The 24,156-nt window shown below is 40.2% G+C and overlaps 1 protein-coding gene across 8 annotated transcripts in view; it reads right to left on the reverse strand.

Moving 5' to 3' along the window:
- Positions 1-24,156, reverse strand: part of PRKDC (protein kinase, DNA-activated, catalytic subunit) — a 167,138-nt gene that overhangs the window by 67,220 nt on the left and 75,762 nt on the right. For 6 of the 8 annotated variants that reach the window (XR_005595057.1, XM_039527362.1, XM_039527361.1 and 3 more), the window contains 14 exons: positions 23,827-23,994; positions 22,773-22,900; positions 19,473-19,680; positions 17,789-17,967; positions 16,813-16,981; positions 15,654-15,719; positions 15,012-15,084; positions 14,090-14,250; positions 7,507-7,644; positions 7,038-7,157; positions 5,538-5,681; positions 2,465-2,616; positions 1,619-1,750; positions 959-1,070 (listed from right to left, as the gene is read on the reverse strand). Coding sequence is in view for 7 of the 8 variants with exons in the window: in XM_039527362.1 (XP_039383296.1) it covers positions 959-1,070; positions 1,619-1,750; positions 2,465-2,616; positions 5,538-5,681; positions 7,038-7,157; positions 7,507-7,644; positions 14,090-14,250; positions 15,012-15,084; positions 15,654-15,719; positions 16,813-16,981; positions 17,789-17,967; positions 19,473-19,680; positions 22,773-22,900; positions 23,827-23,994 (1,950 nt within the window). In the remaining variant the exon portion in view is untranslated. The remainder of the gene's footprint in view (positions 1-958; positions 1,071-1,618; positions 1,751-2,464; positions 2,617-5,537; positions 5,682-7,037; positions 7,158-7,506; positions 7,645-14,089; positions 14,251-15,011; positions 15,085-15,653; positions 15,720-16,812; positions 16,982-17,788; positions 17,968-19,472; positions 19,681-22,772; positions 22,901-23,826; positions 23,995-24,156) is intronic. The other 2 variants (XM_039527357.1, XM_039527360.1) reach the window with 1 other exon arrangement.

Genomic DNA, 24,156 nt, shown 5'->3' on the forward strand with positions numbered 1-24,156 from the left:
TTTTTAGTTACAGTGAAACTTCACTGGCTTAATCTTGACATTTATGACAATTCACAGCAGTAGTACAACATGCCTGGATGAAATACAGCTTGTCTGCTTTAACAGAGCTGCTGTCTAACCATTTATAAGTTTCCATTAACTGTGCAGAGACCAACTGCTTAAGTACAGAAAGAAAAAAAAGTCACATGATATTCCTGTTTCAAACACTAAGTAATTCCTGATTGTGCGTGCCAGGTTTCCAGTAAAATGCTATACAATAATACTATACAAAGCCATTTTCTATTAAATTAACATTATCTGCAAAGAAATACAAGGTACACACAGAATATTAACCACCACCACACCTGCTTACTCATTCAAAAATCACATTTTTATTTTTTATTTTTTTAAAGGAAAGGAGGAATGGATAAGACTGAAAATGAGAAGAGGGCGATGGTCCAACAATATTCATCATGCATCCTAGAGAATGAGAAAGGATGAACAAAATGGAATGTACTGGACAGGGAAGACAGCTACATACCTGCTTTACAGGAGTGCCACAATTACAGTCCAAGAGCAGCAGCTGAGGAAGCATTTTCATTCGAAGTCCCTATTTTCAGGTTCCTAAAAAACTTCTAGTAAATAGAGCCCTGAGAATCCCTACTTGAACATTTATTCACCTTCCTTCATATTTGAAAAATTTCTTTCTATTGTGTCAATCCCCCAGATTCATTCACTGTCACGGTCAAGACAAAAGGTTCATAAGAAATGAGGCAAAGTATGCCCAGCCTGTACTGATCTAGTCTTGAATTCTGATCCTCATGTGATAGCATCTTCTGCTACTGCCTAACTTCTGGGGAGGCCTCATTAAATTTAATATTCTCTCATTCTGAAGCTGGAACTGGGTATTCAGTTTAGACTTATAGATAAAACAGTCTTTAATACATTGTGTCTTTTATCATTATTGTAACACACTCACATTTTCCTTCTCAGCCATGTATCGAAGAATAAGTCCCAGCACTTCTGCTGCAGCTGCATAAACTTCCTTATACCTTATTAAGGACATGTTATTGGCCAAAGCCTGAAAGTACCTAGCATACAAAGGAAATCAGTTGTGATCCATTCACCCTAGTATTTGATTTTCCATTAAAATCAGACATCTAAGAAACTCTAAAAATATTCTTTGCCCCTTTCCATTTCATGCATTCACATTCATCCTCTTAATTGCAGTCTTTGTGGCGCTATTACACTAACACCCCATAGTCATGAATGTTTCAGAGCATCACAACACTTCTCCTTTGAATTTTTGGGTACAGTGGGATCTGGAGTGCCACAAATACCTGTTTTGCTACTCTTGACTCCACTGTGTGCCAAAGAACTCAACAACTGTAAAAGCAGTGGTCACAATAGGGCCCAGTGCAGATATAGCTACACCCCAGCCAGTTCACTTCCTAAAGTAAGGAACAGCTTCAGAGTTAACATAGGAGTTTAAGGGTAGTGGTGGGGCCAGAAAGAGTCAAGAAGATCCAAAAGGTGAGCATTCCAAATCCCACCCTCCATGCGGCCAACATCCTTCTTGGTCAACTTATTGTAAGGTTTATAATAAAAAATTAACTCTCTGAATAGACATGCTTCTCACCTCAGGCTGTCTATTTCACACTTTGGGTCATAGGGAGACAAGTTGTTAGCAAGAACAATACCTAACAACTGAATTCCCACTGAGTTGTCCTTTGTATTAGGATCTCCACCAGAAAATTGTTCGAATATTAACCTGCAGCACAAGAATGTAAAAAAAAGGAGCATGTGACAGAGTACATGCTAAAGACAGTACAAATCTGGTGAAAGTGACTGTGGCTACATGAACAATACTTTATTGGGCATGCACATAGTATAAAATGTTTGCAGATTCCCAGAAATTATTTACACCCCCCGCCTCCCAAAAAAACCTTTCATCCTTTGATTTCTGTGTTCTACCCTCAATGACTAAACACCAGCTGCTAATTCAGTGGTGCAAAAACAGACAAAAATCCTCTCGGTAGTTTCTCCTGCCTTCTGCTCTCTCATTGCATACGGCCCATTGTAATTCTTATCTATCTAGGATTCTTGCAGCATGAGTTGCATATGTTGCTGCCTCTGCAATTTTGGTGTCGACAACTGACAGAAATGCAGGTGAAATTTATCACAAAGAGAGAGAGAGAGAGAGAGTGCAGCTGGCTAGAGCAATACGATTTGTTTTTAAAAAATGGTTAGTTGGTCAAAAAGCCACTAAAATCCATGTGCAATCCTGGATTGAGCTACTGTTAGCCAGAAGCATTACCACTTGAAGACTTACAGATGCCTCACTGCTGCCTGTGAAAGGACCAGATCTTCAGACCATCTGCAAGTTGTTTGTGCTACAGTTTGAAAACCACTGGGCTAAACCTTTCCACTCTGCAGAGCTCAGGTCACATTTTCCCTACATTCTTTTTATACTGAGAAATACTACCTGTATGGTATGGAGAGACAATCCTTCCAGCACTCCACAACTGTCTTTATAATTTCCAAGTTGTGTCTGAACACTGCTCTTTTCTGGTGAAATACATTCTTCATCAAGAATTCAAGTAATCTGTTTGCCAGTATCTCATCTTTAATATTCCCCTAACATGAAAGAGAACAAAAAGCAATATGGTAATTCTGTATAAAACAATATTTTTGTTCTTAATCTGAATGCACAGAACTTTTTCATTCTCCACTGGTTTAATGTTTAAAATAGGACTGTGAATTCTCAAGTTAGCTAACACAATGTTGACTATGAGTTTGCAATCAGTGTACACAAGGATAAGTCATGTTCAGTAATGTAAGTTTGTAGGGAGGTCAAGCTCGGAATTCACCAGAACTTTGGTAGCTTTATGTAGGCGAGCGCTGCCATCTTGTTATGAAAACAGGTGAAAGTCCATACTTTGAACTATAGCAGCTGGGGCAACTAATCCACTATATGTGCAGTATCCCTCATACAACCAACGAAACTGTTCCATGCAAATTATCTGTAGAGTAATGGTGGTGATGTATGATATCACAATGGTCTAGGACTCTTGGCATGGAAAAAGATACCATCCAATTTTTAAATTCTCAGTGTAACAGACCCACAAATCCCAGTGATGACTGAATGTGGTGATATTCTGAATAAAAAGTGCTCTAAACCATGCTAGTGACTGTTTCCACTGACTCAAAAAAAGTTCTAGGCTTCAGAGTGTCACAGAGTAACTATCCTGGCATCTTATTACAATTAGCAAACTGAGTGTCCAAAAGGCACTAGTAAGTTATACCAGTACTGATAATTCTTTTGGGCAAAGAACTATGAAAGTAGCCCTAACTTTTACCATCAGTCTAAGTATTACAAGACAACATGACAGAGTGTAGATTTTTGAGTCCATTAATACATTTCTAAGGTAGGTTGTGGACTTGTGCATTCCACAACTTAAGGTGTCCATTAGTGGACCAATAAGAAAGAACCTGGAGGATCCCATGCTCAAAAAGTTACTTACAGTGTTGCCAGAGAGACTGATTTAATTAATGAACTAAACTTGCTTCTTATTAAACTGATCTAGTTATTTACAGTGGTTAATGATTAAAGCAGCACTGAGGAAAGATCAATAAAATAATCAAGTACATCATCCCATTAAAACAGGGAAAGAACAAGTTAACAATTACTCAGACAAGCTAGATGTCTTCTCCACCAGGGCCTGATTAAATAAATCCTAGAATACACAAGGAGCTGACAGAGGAGATATCTGAGCCACTAGCAATTATCTTTGAAAAGTCATGGAAGATGGGAGAGATTCCAGAGGACTGGGGGAAAGGACAAATATAGTGCCAATCTATAAAAAGGGGAATAAGGACAACCTGGGGAATTACAGACCAGTCATCTTAACTTCAGAATCCAGAAAGATATGGAGCAAATAATTATGCAATTAATTTGAAAACACCTAGAAGATAGTAAGGTGATAAGTAACTGTCAGCATGGATTTGACAAGAACACATCACATCAAACCAACCAAATAGCCTTTTTTGAAAGGGTAGCAAGCCTTGTGGATAGAGAGGAAGCAGTAGATGTGGTATATCTTAACTTTAGTAAGGCTTTTGATACTGTCTCGCATGACCTTCTCATAAAAAAAACTAGGAAAATACAACCTAGATTGAGCTACTATAAGGTGGGTGCATAAAATCGATTGGAAAACCGTTCCCAGAGAGTAGTTATCAATGGTTCACAGTAAAGTTGGAAGGGCATATCAATTGGGGTCCTGCAGGGTGCGGTTCTGTTCAATATCTTCATTAATGATTTAGATAATGGCATAGAGCGTATACATATAAACTTTGCAGATGATACCAAGCTGAGAGGGGTTGCAAGAGGTTTGAAGGATAGGTTTAAAATTCAAAATGATTTAATTCGCCCCTGAACCCCGGGGTGATTTAAAGGCCCTGGAGCTCCTAGCCACAGCTGGAGTCCCAGGGCCTTTAAATCTTGAAAGGCCCCGCCTCTTCCGGATGAGGTCACGCGTCACCCAGGACTCCGGCATACCGGTAAGTCCTTTAAGTTACTTTCACCCCTGAGTTGCACATATATAAAATGAGAAATGACTGCTTAAGGAGGAGTACCGTGAAATAGGATCTGGGGGTCATAGTGGATCACAAGCTAAATAAGAATCAATGGTGTAACAAAAAAAGTTGCAAAAACAACTGTTGCAAAAAAAGCAAACATCATTCTGGGATGTATTAGCAGGAGTGTTGCAAGCAAGACACAAGAAGTTAATTCTTTTACTCTACTCCGTGCTGATTAGGCCTCAACTCGAGTATTGTGTCCAGTTCTGGATGACAACGTTTTGAGAAAGATGTGGATGAAATGGAGAGAGTCCAGAGGGGATTCAGATATTGGCAATGGCATGCTGTTTATTAAACAACATTTTTTGGAAGAGGCACCACCTGCAGGCAGCTTTGTGGGGCTGTAACCAGGGGAAAAAGTGCAGGGATGTGCCTTGCCTTGCTGCAGACCTGCAAACCTGCCTCTGGCCAGTGCTCAACCCATTCTAGGGCTTCCTTCTGGGGCTGCAGCACCAGAAACCTGCCTGTTCATACAGGAGGTAAGGGACTGCAGGCTGGAAACAGAGAGGAGACTGAAACCTGCAACCTGGAGCTTCACAGTATCTCTCCCTGTGCTCCTCAGGCTGCTCCCCACTGCAGGGTTTCATGCAGAGAAGAAAGCGCTAGGACATGCTGAATCCTGATTCCCAGATAATAGAGAAAGAGGTGCAGTGCAGCCCTATGGGCCTCCAGCACCACTGCTCCCCACAGAAAACCCCACCATCGGGGAGAAAAGCCTCTTTCTCACTGCTGCCCTGCACACAAGCAGGTTGCAAGGCTACAGCCACGGAAGGCATGTCCCAGCTCTTCCTTCCCTGGCTACTGCCCCAAAAACCTGCTTCTGCTTATTTGCAAATGATGGATAATAGCAACTTTTTACTGACAACCCATGGGTTGCAAGTGAAGTCTACTGTAATTAAACGTGTTCCAGATTTCCTTACTTTGGGAGCCGCTACAGTAGTCCAGGAAAGCAGAGTAACTACTATCTCCACCACCATGTAATGAATTCCTTCTCCTCCATTATCCCTAGAAACAACAAGCTGCAGTAAAGGACCAAGCCATTGTCTTGCATAAGGTCGGAAAACCTAGGAGAAATAAAGAACAGTCATCTATACAAACCTACTATGCAAAAAGCATTTATGCATCACATTCTTACAGGAATAGTTATTTTTTACATAAGAACATAAAAATGGCCATACTAGGTCAGAACAATAGTTCATCTGGCCCATCATTCTGTCTTCTAACTGTGGCCAGTACTCAATGCTTCAGAGAGAATGAACAGGACAATTATCAAGTGATCCATCCCGTTGTCCAGATCCAACTTCTAGCAGTCAGACATTTAGAAACAGCCTTCTCTGTAAAGTTTTTGCCTAACACTGTACGAAGCCCTCATGATAGTAATTTCAAAAGCTCCTAAAGAAAATTTCCCCATTGATAAATTAGTTACATACCCTGTTCGTATTTCTGTGTGCAAGCCCCCAAAAGTCAAGTTCGCTATTACTGGCAAAGCACATGATTTCTTCTACTGGAGCCCATCTACCAGCTTTCCATACACTAAGTCTGACCCATGGAAGTCAGCAGGGCCGGCTCCAGGCACCAGCTCAGCAAGCAGGTGCTTGGGGCGGCCAAGGGGAAGAGGCGGCGGTGGCGGCAGGTCCTTCGGTCCCTCTCGGAGGGAAGGCCTGGCCACCGAAGTGCTGCTGAAGAAGAAAGCAGTGTGGTGGAGCTGCCGCCGATCGCGGCTTTTTATTTTTTCTCCCCCCCTCACTGCTTGGGGTGGCAAAAACCCTCGAGCCAGCCCTGGAAGTCAGAATAGTAACTCACCCATCCAGAATGAACAAGCAAGCGAGTGCACGCACACGGGTGCACACACACTTCTCATTTAGCTTTTAATGTTAAAAGCTGCTACTCTGTCACCAGATTAGTACTAAGCTATTTTGAAAACAGTACTGACTGATAATTCACTGAATTGCAGCAATTTCATTTAGGATCTGATATACAATGTAATCGGACGGCATGATTCATTTGGTCAATAATACATTGTTTTAAAGAGAGTGGCTGAAGTAGGATGAAAACATTTTACACCTGAAACAGAGGAAGAAAGAACATTTCCATAGAGTCACTACAGACCTCAATCAGTGACTATACAGCTTTATATTCTGTTGCAATTAGAGCTGTACGAAAGTCTGGAGTTTTGATTCACAGGAGTTGCTAAAACTCATTTGAACCAACTAATACCACATGGTTTTCACCTGAAGCATAAGCCAGGAACGCCCTCCCTTATGGGTCAAGTAACCAAAGCTGAATTCAGGAATTCAGGAAAGGTTTAGGTGTGGGATTTTGTTCTGAAAGTGTTACACAGCTGAAGCTGTAATCAATTTATGATAATATTTTACTAGAGTGACAGAACATGCTACAATTAAAAAAAAAAAATCACTCACTTCCTCAGTATTAACAACAAGTTTTGCTAAGAATAGGCGAATATTTAGTGGCACAGATGGATTCCCCAATTTGCCATGTATAAACTTCATCCATGGAGGAAGGTCTCGTGGAACTATTCCCTGAAATCAAAATTAAATAGGTCACTTGAAATGCATATAAGTCAAGATTACCACAGGTTTTATTCTATTACACTAGGGACTGATAGCAACAAAGGTTACAAAACAAGATTTCCATTATAACCCCCTTTCTTGAGTTTAAAAAGTCATAGAAATATGGGAGGTTATCTAGTCCATCCCCCTGCGTCGAGTCACGGCCAAGTGCACCTAGACCATCCCTGACAGATATTGGTCTAATCTGTTGTTAAAAACTTCCCATGATAGGGATTCCACAATTTCAATCAGCAACCTATTCCAGTGCTTACCTATCCTCTTAAACTAGAGAGGTGCTAAACCAGGAACCAATACTGACCTCATCTACTTTGGGTGTAATCTGATTTCTCTGCATATGTTTAATCAGGGTCGTCATAGAGCCCATACATTCATGCTGATTGAGCTCATCCATCTCCAGTTCCATCAGATCATCTGGATCCATGTATTCTGTGGGTTCCTGTCAAAATAAGGAAAGCCAGTTAATTACGAGGGGCTCTATTCACCGTTTTTTAAAAGCCATAATTATACCATTTGTTATGCTGGGTTTCTGGTCAAGTCTATACAAACTGTATTACAACAATGAAATTGTATTCAACAATATTTAAACAAGCAATAGGTCAAATATGTTATTCAAACCAAAATCTCCTCCCCAAACATAGGAACTAATTTTGCACATCTCCAAATCTCTGTATCTAAGGGTGCCAGCTGCATGTCACTCTGACTCAGATATGTAAAAGGAGTATGGCGGCAACAATCTGAGATGTAAAAATTAATTGGCCTCCACAGAAGCTGTAATACCACTTCACAGCTGAGAGTGCCACCACCATACACCTTCCTCAAGACTTCATGCATTTTCCCTAAATTTTACTCCCAGTCAAACTATTTGTAAAGTAATTAATCTCTGATGAATTCAGAGGCTGTTTTCCAGTGAGGGCCACCATAGCCATTATACTTCCCAGAAGAGACCTCATTTGACAGTAAAGAACAAATAAAAATTTGGCTTCACCATTACAAAGAAGTGGAAATCAGAATTCTTTGAAATTGCTTATGGCAAGTTCTATAATTACAATAAAATTTTGGTTAATTTAAGTCAACTGTTAAAATATCCTCCTCACTATAAAATATGAAAAGAGGTAGTTATCTGATATTAGATAACATTATAATTATTTTGATAGATCTTGCTTTAAACACCTATGATACCTGGATGACCAATGTTTTTAAAACGGTGAAGATGATTCTTTCAATCTTACTTTCAATATGGCAACCTCTTGCCTAAGGGTATGTCTACACTACGAAATTAGTTAGATTTAATAGAAGTCGATTTTTTAGAAAACAATTTGATACTGTCGTTTGTGTGTGTCCCCACTAAGCGCATTAAGTTGGCGGTGTGCATCCACAGTACCGAGGCTAGCGTTGACTTTCGGAGAGTTGCACTGTGGGTAGCTATCCCACAGTTCCTGCAGTCTCCACCCCCCAGTGGAATTCTGGGTTGTGCTCCCAATGCCTGATGGGGCAAAAACATTGTCGTGGTTCTGGGTACATGTCCTCAGCACCGCCCCCCCCGCCGCCCCCACATGAAAGCAACGGCAAAAAATCGTTTCTTGCCTTTTTTCCTGGGTTACCCACACAGACAACATACCACGGCAAGCATGGAGCCCGGTCAGCTCACTGTCACCGTACATCTCCTGGGTACTGCTGACAGACACGGTACTGCAGTGCTACATAGTAGCAGCTCCTTGCCGTTGGAAGTTGGCAAAGACTGTTACCAGTCATACTGTACCATCTGCTGCTGTCTCCTGGTTGCTCCTGGCCAGCTTCAGTGAGGTCAGCCGGGAGTGCCTAGGCAGACCTAGGTGCTCCTGGCTGGCCTTGGGCAGACATGGGAATGACTCCCCAGGTCATTCTCTTCTTCAAGTTTTGTCTAATGAAGATTCAGTCCTGCCTGGAATATCAGGCAAGCCTACTAAAGAACCAGAGAGGCAAACAGCCATAAACCAAAAGGGGTACTTTTCAGTGGTGCTGCAAGCGCTGGTGGATCACCAGGGACATTTCATCAACATCAATGTGGGATGGCCGGGAAAGGTACATGACGCTCGCATCTTTAGGAACTCTGGTCTGTGTCAATGGCTGGAGCAAGGGACTTGCTTTCCAGACCAGAAAATAACCGTTGGGGATGTTGAAATGCCTATAGTTATCCTTGGGGACCCAGCCTACTCCTTAATGTCATGGCTTGTGAAGCCGTACACAGGCAGCCTGGACAGTAGTCAGGAGCTGTTCAACCATAGGCTGAGCAAGTGCAGAATGGTGGTAGAATGTGCCTTTGGACATTTAGAAGTGTGCTGATGCAGTTTACTGACTCGGTTAGACCTCAGCGAAACCAATATTCCCATCGTTATTAGTGCTTGCTGTGTGCTCCACAATATCTGAGAAAGTAAGGGGGAGATGTTTATGGAGGGGTGGGAGGTTTGAGGCAAATCGCCTGGCCAGTGATTACACGCAGCCAGAAACCAGGGCAATTAGAAGAGCACAGCAGTGCGTGGTGCGCATCAGAGAAGCTTTGAAAACCAGTTTCATGACTGGTCAGGGGGCGATGGTGTGAAAGTTCTGTTTGTTTCTCCTTGATAAAAACCTGCCCCCTTGGTTCTCTCTACTTCCCTGTAAATAAACTGCCTTCCCCTCCCCCCCTTTGATCACCGCTTGCAGAGGCAATAAAATCATTGTTGTTCAAAATCCATGCATTCTTTATTACTTTGTCACACAAATGGGGGGATAACTGCCAAGGTAGCCTGGAGGGATGGGGAGGAGGGAAGCAACAGGTGGGGTGGTGGAGGAGGGGAGAACAAGGCCACACTGCACTTCAAAACTTCTTGAATGTCAGCTTTCTGTTGCTTGGGCAGTCCTCTGAGGTGGAGTGGTTGGGTGGCCGGAGGTCCCCTCACCGCGTTCTTGGGTGTCTGGGTGAGGAGGCTATGGAACTTCGGGAGGAGGGTGGTTGGTCACACAGGGGCTGCAGTGGTGGTCTGTGTTCCTCCTGCTGCCTGTCCTGCTCAACAATACACCGGAGAATATGTGTTTGATCCTTGAGTAGCCTGAGCATTGCTTCCTGCCTCCTTTCATCACGCTGGTGCCTCCTGTCCTCTCGCTCATTTTGTGCTTTCCTGCACTCTGACATTGTCTGCGTCCATGCATTCTGCTGGGCTCTTTCAGTGTGGGAGGACTGCATGAGCTCAAAGAATATGTAATCGCGAGTACATTTTTTTCACTTTCTAATTTTCACTAGCTTCTGGGATGGAGACGATACAGCGAGCGTTGAAACATTTGCAGCTGCAGGAGGAAAAAAAAAGGGACAGTAGTATTTAAAAAGACATTTTAGAGAACAATGGGTACACTCTTCCATGGTGAGCCAAGCTCTTAACATTACATAGCATCTGTATTTTCTTTACAAGGTCGCATTTTGACTCTTATATTGAGGGCCTGCCAGTTTGGTGTGAGAGATCAGACATGCAGGGCCGGCGGGCAACATAATTTGGCTTGCAGGCAGCCATGGTAAGCCACAGTCTTTTGACTTCTTTAACCTTCATAACATGTGGGAATGGTTTCAAACAGCAGCGCCCTCATGTCCCATACCAAGCACCCATTGGGTTGGCCATTTAAAAGGAGGGGCTACGGTTTTCAGGTTAACATGCAGCACAAACCCAACTAAAGCCCTTTACCCCACCCTATTCTCTGGGATGATCGCTTCACCCCTCCCCGCACTGCGTAGCGCACAGCAGGGACAATTTCTGTTCAGCCACAGGCAAACAACCCAGCAGAAACAGCCACCTCTGAATGTCCCCTTAATAAAATTCCCCTATTTCAACCCAGGTGACCATGAATGATATCACTCTCCTGAGTATAACACAGAGAGATAAAGAACGGAAGTTGCTTGAATGCCAGCAAACACCGGGAACACACACTGCCATGCTTTGTTATGCAATGATTCCAGACTACGTGCTACTGGCTTGGCGTGGTAATGGAGGACGGAATAAGGCTGCCCTCCCCAGAAACCTTTTGCAAAGGCTTTGGGAGTACACTCAGGAGAACTTCACTGAGATGTCCCTGGAGGATTTCCGCTCCATCCCGATACATGTTAACAGACTTTTCCAGTAGCTGTACTGGCCACAAATGCATCCCAACTCTTCAGGGCAAATTAATCATTAAACATGCTTGCTTTTAAACCATGCACAATATTTACAAAGGTACACTCACCAGAGGTGCCTTCACTGCCTTCAAGGTCCGTGAGCCCGCCTTGGGTGGGTTGGGAGGGTACTGGCTCCAGGGTGATAAACAGTTCCTGGCTGTCAGGAAAAATGTTTTCTCCGTTTCCTTGCTGTGTGCTAACATTCTCCTCCTCCTCTTCCTCATTCCCTAAATCTGCATTCCTGTTGCATGAGAGTCCATTAACGGAGTCAAAGCACACTGGCGGGGTTGTTGTAGGGGCACCACCTAGAATGGCATGCAGCTCATCACAGAAGCGACATGTCTGGGGCTCTGCCCCGTAGTGGCCGTTTGGGATTTTTGGTAGGCTTGCCTCAGCTCCTTAAGTTTCATGCGGCACTGCTGCGGGTCCCTGTTATGGCCTCTGTCCTTCATGCCCTTTGAGATTTTTACAAATAGCCCAGCATTCCGTCTTTTAGAACAGAGTTCTGATAGCACAGATTCGTCTCCCCATACAGCGATCAGATCCAGTACCTCCCGTTCAGTCCATGCTGGAGCTCTTTTGTGATTCTAGGACTCCATGGTCACCTGTGCTGATGAGCTCTGCATGCTGGGCAAACAGGAAATGAAATTCAAAAGTTCACGGGGCTTTTCCTGTCTACCTGGCCAATGCATCAGAGTTAAGAGTGCTGTCCAGAGTGGTCACAATGGAGCACTCTGGGATGGCTCCTGGAGGCCAATACTGTTGAATTGCATCCATCAAGGTCGATTTCAGTGCTAATCCCCTCGTCGGGTAGGAGTACTGTAATCGATTTTAACAGCTCTTTAAGTCGACAGAAATGGCTTCGTCGTGTGGAAGGGTGCAGGGTAAAATCGATCTAACGCTACTAAATTCGACCTAAACTCACAGTGTAGACCAAGGCTAAAGTGTTAAAGGGCCACTGTCAACTTCAAGTCAGGCTTATATAGGAACATACTGCCGCAAGCAATACATAAGACACTATATAAGCACAAGAGTAGATTAAAAATAATACTGCTCTCTCTCTTTTGTTCAGTTTATTGTGTACATTCTATACCAACTGGCCGGTTTCAGGGTTTTCCCTACATAATCATTCATTCATTTTTGTGTGTTGTTTCTGTGGATCTTTCACATCGTAAAGGAAAGCAGGAGGTGGGAAATAGGAATCTGTGACTAGTAAACAGAAAATGTCAGGGGAACTCAGGCACAGATGTAAGTTATAAAACCACTTTAAATCTAACCAAATTCAGAAAAGTACAGAAGACAGTGGCCCTGTAACCTATATTATATTTAAGATACTTCTAAAAAATATTTTAGTAATGGATTTTTCTTTGTAATTAGATTCAGTGATTTAGAAACCCTGTACTACAGTTCCCCTTCAACAAAGCAAGGCCTCTGCCTTTGTGAGCAAGTCTCCACCTTCAAATTAAAGGAAGATTAAATAAACTCTAAAACAGAGTAGAAGGACTCAGATTGATGGCAAAAAATACTGTACTGCCAATGTGTGTGTCTGTCTATAAGGGAGCCCAAGGAATACCTCACAGGCTCCATAAAGGTCTAAGTTTGATCTGTACAACTTCCCTCTATCCTACTTTCCTGTGACTCAAAAGGCTAAACAAGGCCTCTCGTGCTGCATCTCTTCAGCAAATGGGGCATCCTACTGTAAGGGAAGAGGCTCCCCTTCTATTCCAGAAGCTGAATAACCCACCTCTTCACAATCTGAACTCTGGTCTCTTGCAAAGCAACATACGTAGTACTAACAGGCTAACCTATATTGATTTTTTTTTTTTAGACAACGGATTTGTTCTTTGAAGGCCAGGCCTACCAACACTCATGGATTAAGGAACCAATCTTTATTAGCCAGTATGTCCAAAATCTTCATTTTAACATCAATACATTCAAATAACGTATCTCCTATGTCACACTTATCAGTGCTTCTCTGACACCTTTTCCCAGTTGTCAGAATATTCTTCTCAGACAATAATCCAATTGTATATTTCTCTTCTCAACACTGTGCTCCAGCAGAGGGGCTGATGCTCTTCTGTCTCATTCTGATAGCATTTTAACCCTTTTCCTTCTTCTACCGCCTACTTCACAACTGAATAACAACTAATGATATATTCTTATCTGACATTTTGTAAGTTTACAGGCTAGTTTTCAAAATGTAAAAAGTTCGTTTGCATCACTCTTTTCCCTCGACTTTTTTTTTAAAGTTTTTTTTAAAAACAGTAAGGATTTTTAATTGTAGAAAAATATATATATTACTGACCACTGGAAGTACTAACATTTTTCTAATAGTCAAAATAAGACTTGGAGCCATCACCATCATTTCATGTTAATGTGCAAGTTTATATCGTTTAAGAGTACACCAAGACAATATATCAACAATCTAAGGCCTCTGCCTTCGTGAGCAAGTCTCCACCTTCACATTAAAGGAAGATTAAATAAATTCAAAAACAGAGTAGAAGGACCCAGATTGATGGCAAAAAACACTTGCTCTGATGCCTCAAGCTTCCCATTAAAGACAGACTTACCTATAGACAGACAACTGTATCCAATATTTACTCCCATTGAACCTTTCACCTTTCCCAGCACAACGTATACATTAACTAAAAGAGCAAGTTTCATGTACAAGTTTACTGAGAGTTTTAGAATAGTGACACACTTGTTCCTCCACACAGTATACCTCTCTAATCACCTTTCTCCTGAAGTGTATACTGGTAGCTGTAGGGTCTTGTGAGTTATAAGAAAAACTTTGGACTCCAGTTGAGAAATCAAATTGGCTCATTTCCTCACTCAGACTGCTGTCTACCATATAAGATGCAGAAGGCAAATACTGAGGCTCATCTAAACAAGAAAAATAATGTATTGTTAATCATAACACTAATTAGAGTGAAAGCTGTCTTCAGTGACTACTCAAGAAAAATAACAAAATTTGGTTGCTTAACCAAGGAGATATTCTAATGAAAGCTAGACCAAGTACAGTGTCTGTTTTTAATTGCATCTGGAACAGTAGTGAGCACATCAGTGGCACTTTTATAAAGGTGGTCACTTGTCCAGGTTTCACTGTAAGGCACAGGCCTGTTAATAAATATGATGAATTGGTCTCTTTCTTTGTATAATTCCTCCACAGACGTAACAAATTTTCTACACATTTATATCTGTTAGCAATTCGCAGTTTCTTGCACTTCAGTATTAGAAAGGCATGGAATAGATCACTTCCCCAGAAAAATGAAACATACTGAGTGAGAAAATGTTCTGAAACCATTTAGTAAACATGTTAAAATGCAAAAATTCAGTCTCAGTTAACAATTCTTATACAGTTATCTGTTTTCTTGGGGCTGTTGAGAAAGAGGAAGGAAATCATACTTTATACGGTCCCATTCTAATTACTGAAAAAAAACAGCTTCAGGGCCTCTTGCAGTCAGAAGATGCACAGGCACTGCCACCTGTAGGATCAGCTGCAATTTAGACATGATAATCAGCTTTTCTAGATGCATCTCTACTAAAATCAGCACATTCTATATAAGTGCAATGCAATGGTGAATTGTACATTTAAGGGGGGAAAAAAGATAGAAAATTTTAATCATTATAAATGTATGTCATACCTGAGTCCCTATTTACTGCATCCCTGGCTTCCTCCCTAATAGTAATATACCTTTTCTTCCTTTCCATAGGCACCTAGAACACCAACAAAAATATGAGCTTTGAAATTAGTTAAATTTGCTTTTCAAAAAATAACTAGCTAATAAAAGTAAGAGTTCTATTTTGAGTATCTTTTACAAAAAGATTATATAGAGAATTATATTTATTACCTAGCAAACTCAATAGAATTTTTATTTATAACATAGCTTTTTAACCAATGCGGGGGGAAAAGAATTCAAGCTATTTAAAATGAACAGGAGTTCCAACTTATAAATGCTAATAATCAGTATTACAGAATATATCATATCAGCTGAACTAATGACACTAGAAATGATTTATCTTTGGAATAAATCTGCCAAAACACATTAAATGTGTACATCCGAGTTGTGCTTTTCATTCCTTGGACTTGGGATTTTCCAGAGGCACGGGGATTTTACTATCTCAGTAACATTCTAAAGGGTCAGAGGTCTCCACTGGTATTTGTCATGGTTTCAAACAGTATCATTTCTTTCTATGTATAATTATGTCTCACACACACACACACATTATGTAGTATTAAAAGCAATGGCCATTTTCACTGTATTACAATAAAGCACAGAACTTACCTCAACTTCAACAGGAAACGAATACTGGTGCTTCAGATCTAGCAAGTTTTCAAAAATAAACAAGTTCTGTGAAACAAAGCATATTTGGAAATTTAAAAATTAACATAGTGTAAACAATAGCTGGGGGCCTAGCAATATTTTATTCAAAAGACAACAGTCTATTTCAAATTACCATACAAAATAAGGGACAGTCCATTCCATTACACTAATTTATGAGAAATTACCATTATGCAGACATCTAAGAACAAGTTAAGCGACTAGCTACTTTAAAAGAGTAAACAAAGCCCTGTAACATTATTTTATTCAAGAATATTTCAAAAGGTTGGAGGGCTTTTGTAATATTAAGCACTTTCCATAACTAAAAATAGTGATTGAGATAGAGTAGAGAAGATGAATATTGTTACTGGACCCCCACCTCAATCATATGCAAAACCTCCATCAGTGATTCAATTGCCATGCAGGATCAAAGGAAGCCATCTACATAGAATCATAGGACTGGAGGGGACCTCAAGAGATCTTCTAGTCCAATCCCCTGCACTCAAGGCAGGACTAAGTATTATCTAGACTAGACAGGTGTTTGTCTAACCTGCTCTTAAAAACCTCCAGTGATGGAGATTCCACATCATCCCTAGACAATTCGTTCCAGTGCTTAACTATCATGACAGTTGGGAAGTTTTTCCTAATGTCCAACCTAAACTTCACTTGCTGCAATTTAAGCCCATTGCGTCTTGTCCGAACCTTTGAGATTAACAAGAACAAATTTTTCACCCTCCTCCTTGTAACAACGTTTTATGTACCAGAAAACTGATATTCTGCCCCCTCCCTCAGTCTTCTCTTCTCCAGACTAAACAAACCCATTTTTTTTTTTAATCTTCCCTCATGGGTCATGTTTACGAGACCTTTAATCATTTTTGTTGCTCTTCTCTGGACTGTCTCCAATTTGTCCACATCTTTCCCGAAATGTGGGTGCCCAGAACTGGACACAACACTCCAGTTGAGGCCTCCCTGCTTGTTTCCTCTCTCAGTTTCTTACATAACAATTGCATTATATAGGCTCAATTCTTGGGTTAAAAGTATAAACTTTCAGTTAATGTCCAAAATATGCTGTATGGACCTTGCAGACCTTTGACATGACAGTAGCCTCCTCATTAAATCTCACCTTTTCTGGTTTTTCTGTGAAGAGAAAACCTTGGTAGAATTTACTTTCGGTGAAGACACAACTGATGACAGCAATGGCACAGTTATATGCAGCACAATGGTACTGTCTCCTCTTTTCCAACAGCTGACTCTCACCAGCCATGTTTTCTGTAAATGCATCATAGCATGACCTTAAAACAAAACAGACCAGAAAATATTGTCAAAATCTTTTTCAGAAGGCCATATAGAGTCCAATCCACACGTCAATGAAAAATCAACAGAAAGACTTCCATAGGCTTTGCATCGATGTCATAGCACAGCCTACTGATGCACCATCTCAATGCATCATCTCAAATATTAATTTGCCTTTAAGTCTTCTCATAGAAATATTTTATTAAAATTGAATCAGCAGCACTACTGAAGCCAAACATTAGCTGGTATTTCCACAGTGATCCGCAGTGCTAGGGATCTAATACTTTGACAAGTTGAAATCAGGCAGAGAACATTTTAGAGACAAGCTCTCAATCCATATCAGAGACTTTCACATGCCTCTTATCTATCAAACTATGTGCAAACAGGCCAGGCTGGCTATATATAAGAGATTAGCAAAATTATACAAAAGAGCTAGACTCTCTCAGTGATAAGCCACAGTAAAAAATAAGGGAAATCCGCTGAGTCATTTTAAAAGATGCTGAGTCTCACACCTTTCATTAACAAACAAACCAAACAAAACCCCCAGCCATCACAAACACACCCATGAAAAAAGTGGTACCTACTCTGACAGAAAAGTACTCCAGTTTCTATATTTGGACATCCTCACATCCAGGCATAAATTCAATTCAACACCTTATACTGTGGTTTAAACCAAATCTCAGTTTTCAAATTAATTTTTTCCTTGGATATGATGAACTTTTGCTTTAAACTGCATATTTATAAAAAATATCTGGCACGAAGACAAATCGGTAGCAAACAAGTCTGTGGAACAATGAGAGCCTTACTTTATTAGTGTCTTGGTAAGTTCATTTCCTTCTACATTTGTGGATCCCTGGTAAGCCTGGTTAATTCTAGAGTCCTTGGAGTAAATATCCTCTTTTGAGAGACGGGAGTACATCACTTCCAAAATCTTATAATATCCCATTTTCTTGGTGATTTGTGTACCAAAAGCAGATTCATTTGACTAAAAACAAAACATGTACAGAGGAAAAGATCACTTAGCTTTTGTCCTTGCAATGGATCTCCAAAAGCTACTCAGTAGAAACTAAAGTAAACTATTTTTTCCCATATTCTAAAACTAAAATTCCATATCAGAAGTCTCACTGTATAATGTTAAAAATAAACATCCAGCCACTAACTACTTTTCATGATAAAATAAAATGTCAATTTTAAATTTAAAATGTAATGAGTGCATCTTAAATATTTCTTTGAAGATTCTATAAACATATTTATAGAGTGCATGCAATATTCAACTATTATCCAAAATATAGCTCTAAGGTTTTGAAAAAATGCAGTACCAGTACACAAGAGTGTAGGAACAAATAAATGCAGAAATAGAAGATTAGGAAACAGAAGAACTAGGTTCTATTTCCATTTGTACCACAGATATCTCATATGACCCTGGACAAGTCACAACCTCTGTTCCCACATCCTCATCTGTAAAATGGGGAGAACAGTACTTCCTTACCTCACAGGGGTGTTGGGAGTCTTACTTAAAGGTTTGTAAAGCACTCGGATCTTTGGCTGAGATATATTATGTAAGTACAAACGTTATTAAAAATATTTATCAGACAATATGTCTATGACATTAATCATTAGTGCTCAAAAACCCACAGCTTTTAGATTTTATGGCAATCCCACTGCAGCAAAAAAAGAAAAGCCTTAAATATAACCTGCATCTGTAACTTTTTATATCAGAGAGAAGGCGGCCCATAGAAATACAGGCTAATAATTCTATTTTTTCGCATTGCAATGAGCCTTCGTATTTATGTATTTAATTTTTAAAAATAGGACCTTGATATGATAATATAAAATAGGAGCCATAAGTGAAATCCTGTCTGCAAAGAAGTCAATGGGAGTTTCACCCTAGGATGGTCAGCACTTTGGTATTTTGAAATAAAAACAGTAAGGATTTTTAATTGTAAAAAAAAATTATATATAATATTTTTATATACATAAAAATTATATAAATATATATATAAATAAAACTGACCACAGGAAGTACTAACATTTTTCTAATAGTCAAAATAAGACTTGGAGCCATCACCATCATTTCATGATAATGTGCAAGTTTATATAGTTTAAGAGTACAGTAAGACAATACATCTCATAGACAGACACACACACCCCAGTTAAGGTTAGGGCAGGATTTTGTCTTTGACAGGACCTTAAGCCTCTCTGGATATACACAGATGACACTTTTTCTCTCTTTTCATAAGCAACATATAAGTTAATATACAGTAACTTCACAGTAATAACATGTTCAGGCCAGATCCAACACACATTCAAGTCAATGCAAAGACTCACAGTGACTTTAATTTGTGCTCTATAATGTACTCAAAATTGGAAAAAATTATCTTTATTTCAATGTTGTATTTATAGTTAAGAAAAATATAATCTGTAACATCACGGAACAATACTGGCATTTTAGAGGATTTGTTCCAACCTTAAAGAATAAATGAAGCTCACCTTTGTAAATCTGGTCTTCAGTGTATCCATGGCTTCCAATACAATCTTGCTAAAGAAATCTTTCAGTGCATCCAAGCTGCAGTGCAACAAGAGGGTGAGGAAAGAACGATCCACAAAGGCTTGTCGAGTGGCATTTGAAAGAAGGGCTTCGCTCTGGAACATTTTGTGCACGGTGTCTAACAGCACCACTTGTTTTTCACAGCTACTCCTAAGGAGGATGAGAATTTTAGCTGAACCACTCCTATACCAAATTTCCATTTAAATTTTTAACTCCACAATATTTACTTTGTGACTCTCTTCAGCAGTCATATCAACTTGGGTTGTAATCTCAGCGGATCTCACATGGTAAGCAAGGTTGTCAGCACTGCGGTGGGATACCTATGATATCCAGGTGTTGCAGGAAGAAGTTTTTGTCATTCAGTAAGTGGCATTCTGCTCTTTGGCTACATCTACACTGCACACCGCTGTCAGTGGTATGTAGGGTACATGTAGCTATATTCCTCATTAAAAAGGCTGTGTCCACACTGCAGCGTGTAGCTACATGTGTCAATAAGGAAAGGCTCTGGCAGGGTGAGACAACAGGAAAAGGCTTCAGCACCTCCCCATTGCCTCACCCTGCCCAGAATCTCTCCCTGTGGTGGAGAAATGCTGGAAAAATAGCAGATTGTACAAGAGTAGCAGATTGTGGAGGCTCTGCTTTGGCTGTAGAACAGGGGTAGGCATCCTATGGCACGGGTGCCAAAGGCGGCACCTGAGCTGATTTTCAGTGGCACTTCACTGCCCAGGTCCTGGTCACCGGTCTGGGGGCTCTGCATTTTAAATTTAATTTTAAATGAAGCTTCTTAAACATTTTAAAAACCTTATTTACTTTACATACAACAATAGTTTAGTTATATATTATAGACTTATGGAAAGAGACCTCCTAAAAACGTTAAAATGTATTACTGGCACGCAAAACCTTAAATTAGAGCGAATAAATGAAGACTCGGCACACCTCTTCTGAAAGAAGAGCAGGAGTACTTGTGGCACCTTGGAAACTAACAAATTTATTTCAGCATAAACTTCTGCGGGCTACAGCTCACTTCTTCGGATGCATAGAATGGAGAACACAGACAGGAGATATTTATACATACAGAGAACATGAAAAGGTGGAAGTACGCATACCAACTGGAAGAGGCCAATCAATTGAGATGAGCTATCATCAGCAGGAGAAAAAAAAAACCTTTTTCACTTCTGAAAGGTTGCCGACCCCTGCTGTAGAGAGTCACAGAGTATATACCCAGATACATACCAGGTATATCCAGGCTTGTCTTTAATTGCCTAAGCAGTGCCTCACTATCTACACTGCTATTTGTACCTGTGCTGTGTGGGGGAAGAAGGGGAGCTGTGTATGTACTCTACATGATACCATAAAAAGCGTGGAGTGTAGGCGTACTTTTTGAGTCATTGTTAATCCAGCAACACAGCACGCCATTTGAAGGTTAGTGGAGGTGCTATCTGATGGTTTATAAATGAGAGGTCCAACTCTAGACCAATTGTGGTCATGAAAGATTCTACGGCATTCTACAGAACAGTATTAGTCCAAGCATTTTAGTTCAATTCCAGATTGGATAATTACGTTTAGTCTACATGATCTTCCCCCTGCATTGTCAATATATGCTACGCTTTTCTTCACTTCCTATCAAGCAATAATGCAGTGCTGCTGTGTGCTGTTAAACGGAGGCCATATTTCACCCCAAAGACAGCTGCATTTCAGTAGTAGATGACAATTCTTGTACATATGTAATTTTCAAGTGTTTTGGGAGCTTTCAGGACAAAGGCCATTATATAAATTCAAAATAGTACTTGCACACATGAGCACTTGAAACACCAAACCATTAAAACCCTGTACCTAGGAAACAAATACCCAATAGCCTAGATATAGGAAGCTTGTTATATAGAATCATAGAAGATTAGGGTTGAAAGAGACCTCAGGAGGTCATCTAGTCCAACCCCCTGGTCAAGGCAGGACCAACCCCAACTAAGGCATCCCAGCCAGGGCTTTGTCAAGCCGGGCCTTAAAAACCTCTAAAGATGGAGATTCCACCACCATATACAATTCTTAGAAATATTTAACAGGATTTATATTCTCCTGTCCAGTTTTGCTTAATTTTCAGAAGCAGCCTGCAAGTAAGCAATAGCATTAGCATCAATCACAAGTGTAAAGAGGGCTCAAATACTGGAGTCTGATGATCCCTGGGAATGAAGGTTAGCTGCCCAAACATACTTTGGTGACCTAACTATGCAAAAGCACAGTATCAGATTTTTCAAGATACACATAGCTATCAGTATTGAACATCTAGGCATTTAGACTCTGGTCCTCTGTGTATATTAAAAACTCAGTTATATCTTTAATAATGTGTACAGAACATCACCTGGAAATGTGGTAGTAAGCAGATAGCAAATAAAAAATAAAAAAACAGAGCTCATTTGTGCACCCACCAAATCATTCACAGAGAGAGAAAACTAGAACTCTTTGAAAAGGACAGCTTTTCAAGAGTCAGCTGGGTTGGAGCTATGCTTCATTTGGTCTCTTGCTTTTTGGACAACTGAAGAGACGTACCTCATCTCCAAAGAGGAAGGAAAAGAGAAGGAGTTGATTACTGCCCAGCACCTATTGGCATGGTAAATTTTGGCTTGTCAGTGATGTAGTTTTGCCACATATTGGCTGTTATCCTGGATAGTTACATAAAACTAAACAAACAAAACTGAAATCTGGACATAAATGAAGACTTCAAGTCAGGAAACCTTAACACTCTTTTCTGAATACCACATTTGTAAATGATTCTGTCTTACTGTCCTAGTAAAACTCATTCCCCATAAATTTGCACAAAGTAATTATTAGTAGTCTTCTTATGGAAAATGTTAACTCTGTTAAATATACAATTGGAAGATCAACTGAACATCCCCGGGTGCATGTTTTCCAAGATGATTATCTTGATTTGAATTGTATTGGAAGAGACTGAGCTGTGAAGGCTTTGCAAACTTTTCCAGATACATGAAGTGTCATGGAAATCAGAACCTCATTTACTTGTGTTTTACAGGAAATATTGGTTAAAATATTTTGGGAGAATTTCAGGAGGAAATGTTATTGCTCAAGAGAGATCAGGAAGAAATTGACAAGTTTTCTCCTCAAAAGTACAGCTGGAAATATAATGCTCATAACCATAATGGTCTGCATGACAGGACTTGATTACTGTCCAGCACCTATTGGCAAGGTAAAGCTTCACAGAAAAACAAAACATGACAGCACAAGCTCACCTTCTGGAAATTCTTTTGAAACTGGTTTGAAACAAGTCCTCCATAAAGTGTCTGTGGTCCCTACAGAGGATTTCTGTCATCAATTGTAACAACACTGGACTCTGAGATAATTCTAGTGCATCTAGAAACTGGAAAAAAGAATGCAGAAAAAAGGAATACAAGAGTTGTCCATACTGGATCAAACCAATGGTCCATTGGATATGCTATCCTATCTCTAACAATGGTCAGCAGCAGATGCTGCTGGACCATGCTCAAGAGAGTATTTTTATTTCATATACTTTCATTTGTCAGGAAAGAGAATCTCCCCACCCCCACCCCTTACCCCAAAAAAGTCACCAGTGATCAAGAAAGCCTCTTCCTTTGAGGAGTAGGGGGATGTGGCAGCTGTCAGGGAGCTCTCTTAATTCAAGAGAATTCTGTCTGTTTCCTGCACTTTGGGGGTAAGGTCATGGATGGAACTACTACACTGGGGACAGCTATTTGCTCCACTTTATTGATGGATGGATGGACAAAATGCTCACTACCATGTGTGGAAGAAGCAGCCTGAGAAGAGATTGTGCCTCTCCATTATTCCTTTCTGCACTGCGCCTCCCCTATAGAGGGATGCGGTTCAATAGTCACAGTCTAGACCATGGAGAATACATTTTAGCTCTGTGTTAATACAAACAACATATTCTTAAAGAAAGTAATCTGATAACTGTATTAGCTTAAATATGACTTTTTTTCAGATTGAATTACCATGGGCCCTATCCTTTAAACCTTACTCCTGTGAGTCATCCCACAGAGGTCAAGAGGACTACTTGTATGAATAAGGATTGTTCACAAGGGTAAAGGTTTGCAGAACTGGACTTTGTATTTATATTCCTAATTTCTGATGTTTGGAATCACCAACTACCAGGAATAAATTAAGATAAATTGGTGAACTAAATAATGATTTAGAGAAAACAATCCTGTCATCTCAAAGATGACAAACATACTTATAAACTACATTGTTTCTGCATACAAATTCACTTAATGTTTTTAATACACATTTTAAACATACTCAAGTACTGACCTTTTTAGTGCAGTCCACATAGTTATTGTACCTCAAGGTTCCCTTGGGAAACTCATCAGACTTCATGGGGAAATTGAAAGCCACAAGTTGGTCAATAGCATTCTTAAGCTCATTAATCCTTTCTCCGGTCAGATTAGTGAAGAATGGAAGAATAATCACTGCTTGACTCTGAAGTAAATAGAGGTTATTTCAAATTAGAAAAAAAACTTTTTCACCCTCCAACAATGTATCAGATTGAAAAAACTACAAGTTACTCCTCAGTAGCAGAGTTCGGTGAGTGGATAGCTCAGCTGCTTGGTAATGAGTTAATATGTAGCCTTCCATCTTGTA

This window comes from Mauremys reevesii, linkage group 2 (assembly GCF_016161935.1).
Source record: "Mauremys reevesii isolate NIE-2019 linkage group 2, ASM1616193v1, whole genome shotgun sequence".
Classification (NCBI taxonomy): domain Eukaryota; kingdom Metazoa; phylum Chordata; order Testudines; family Geoemydidae; genus Mauremys; species Mauremys reevesii.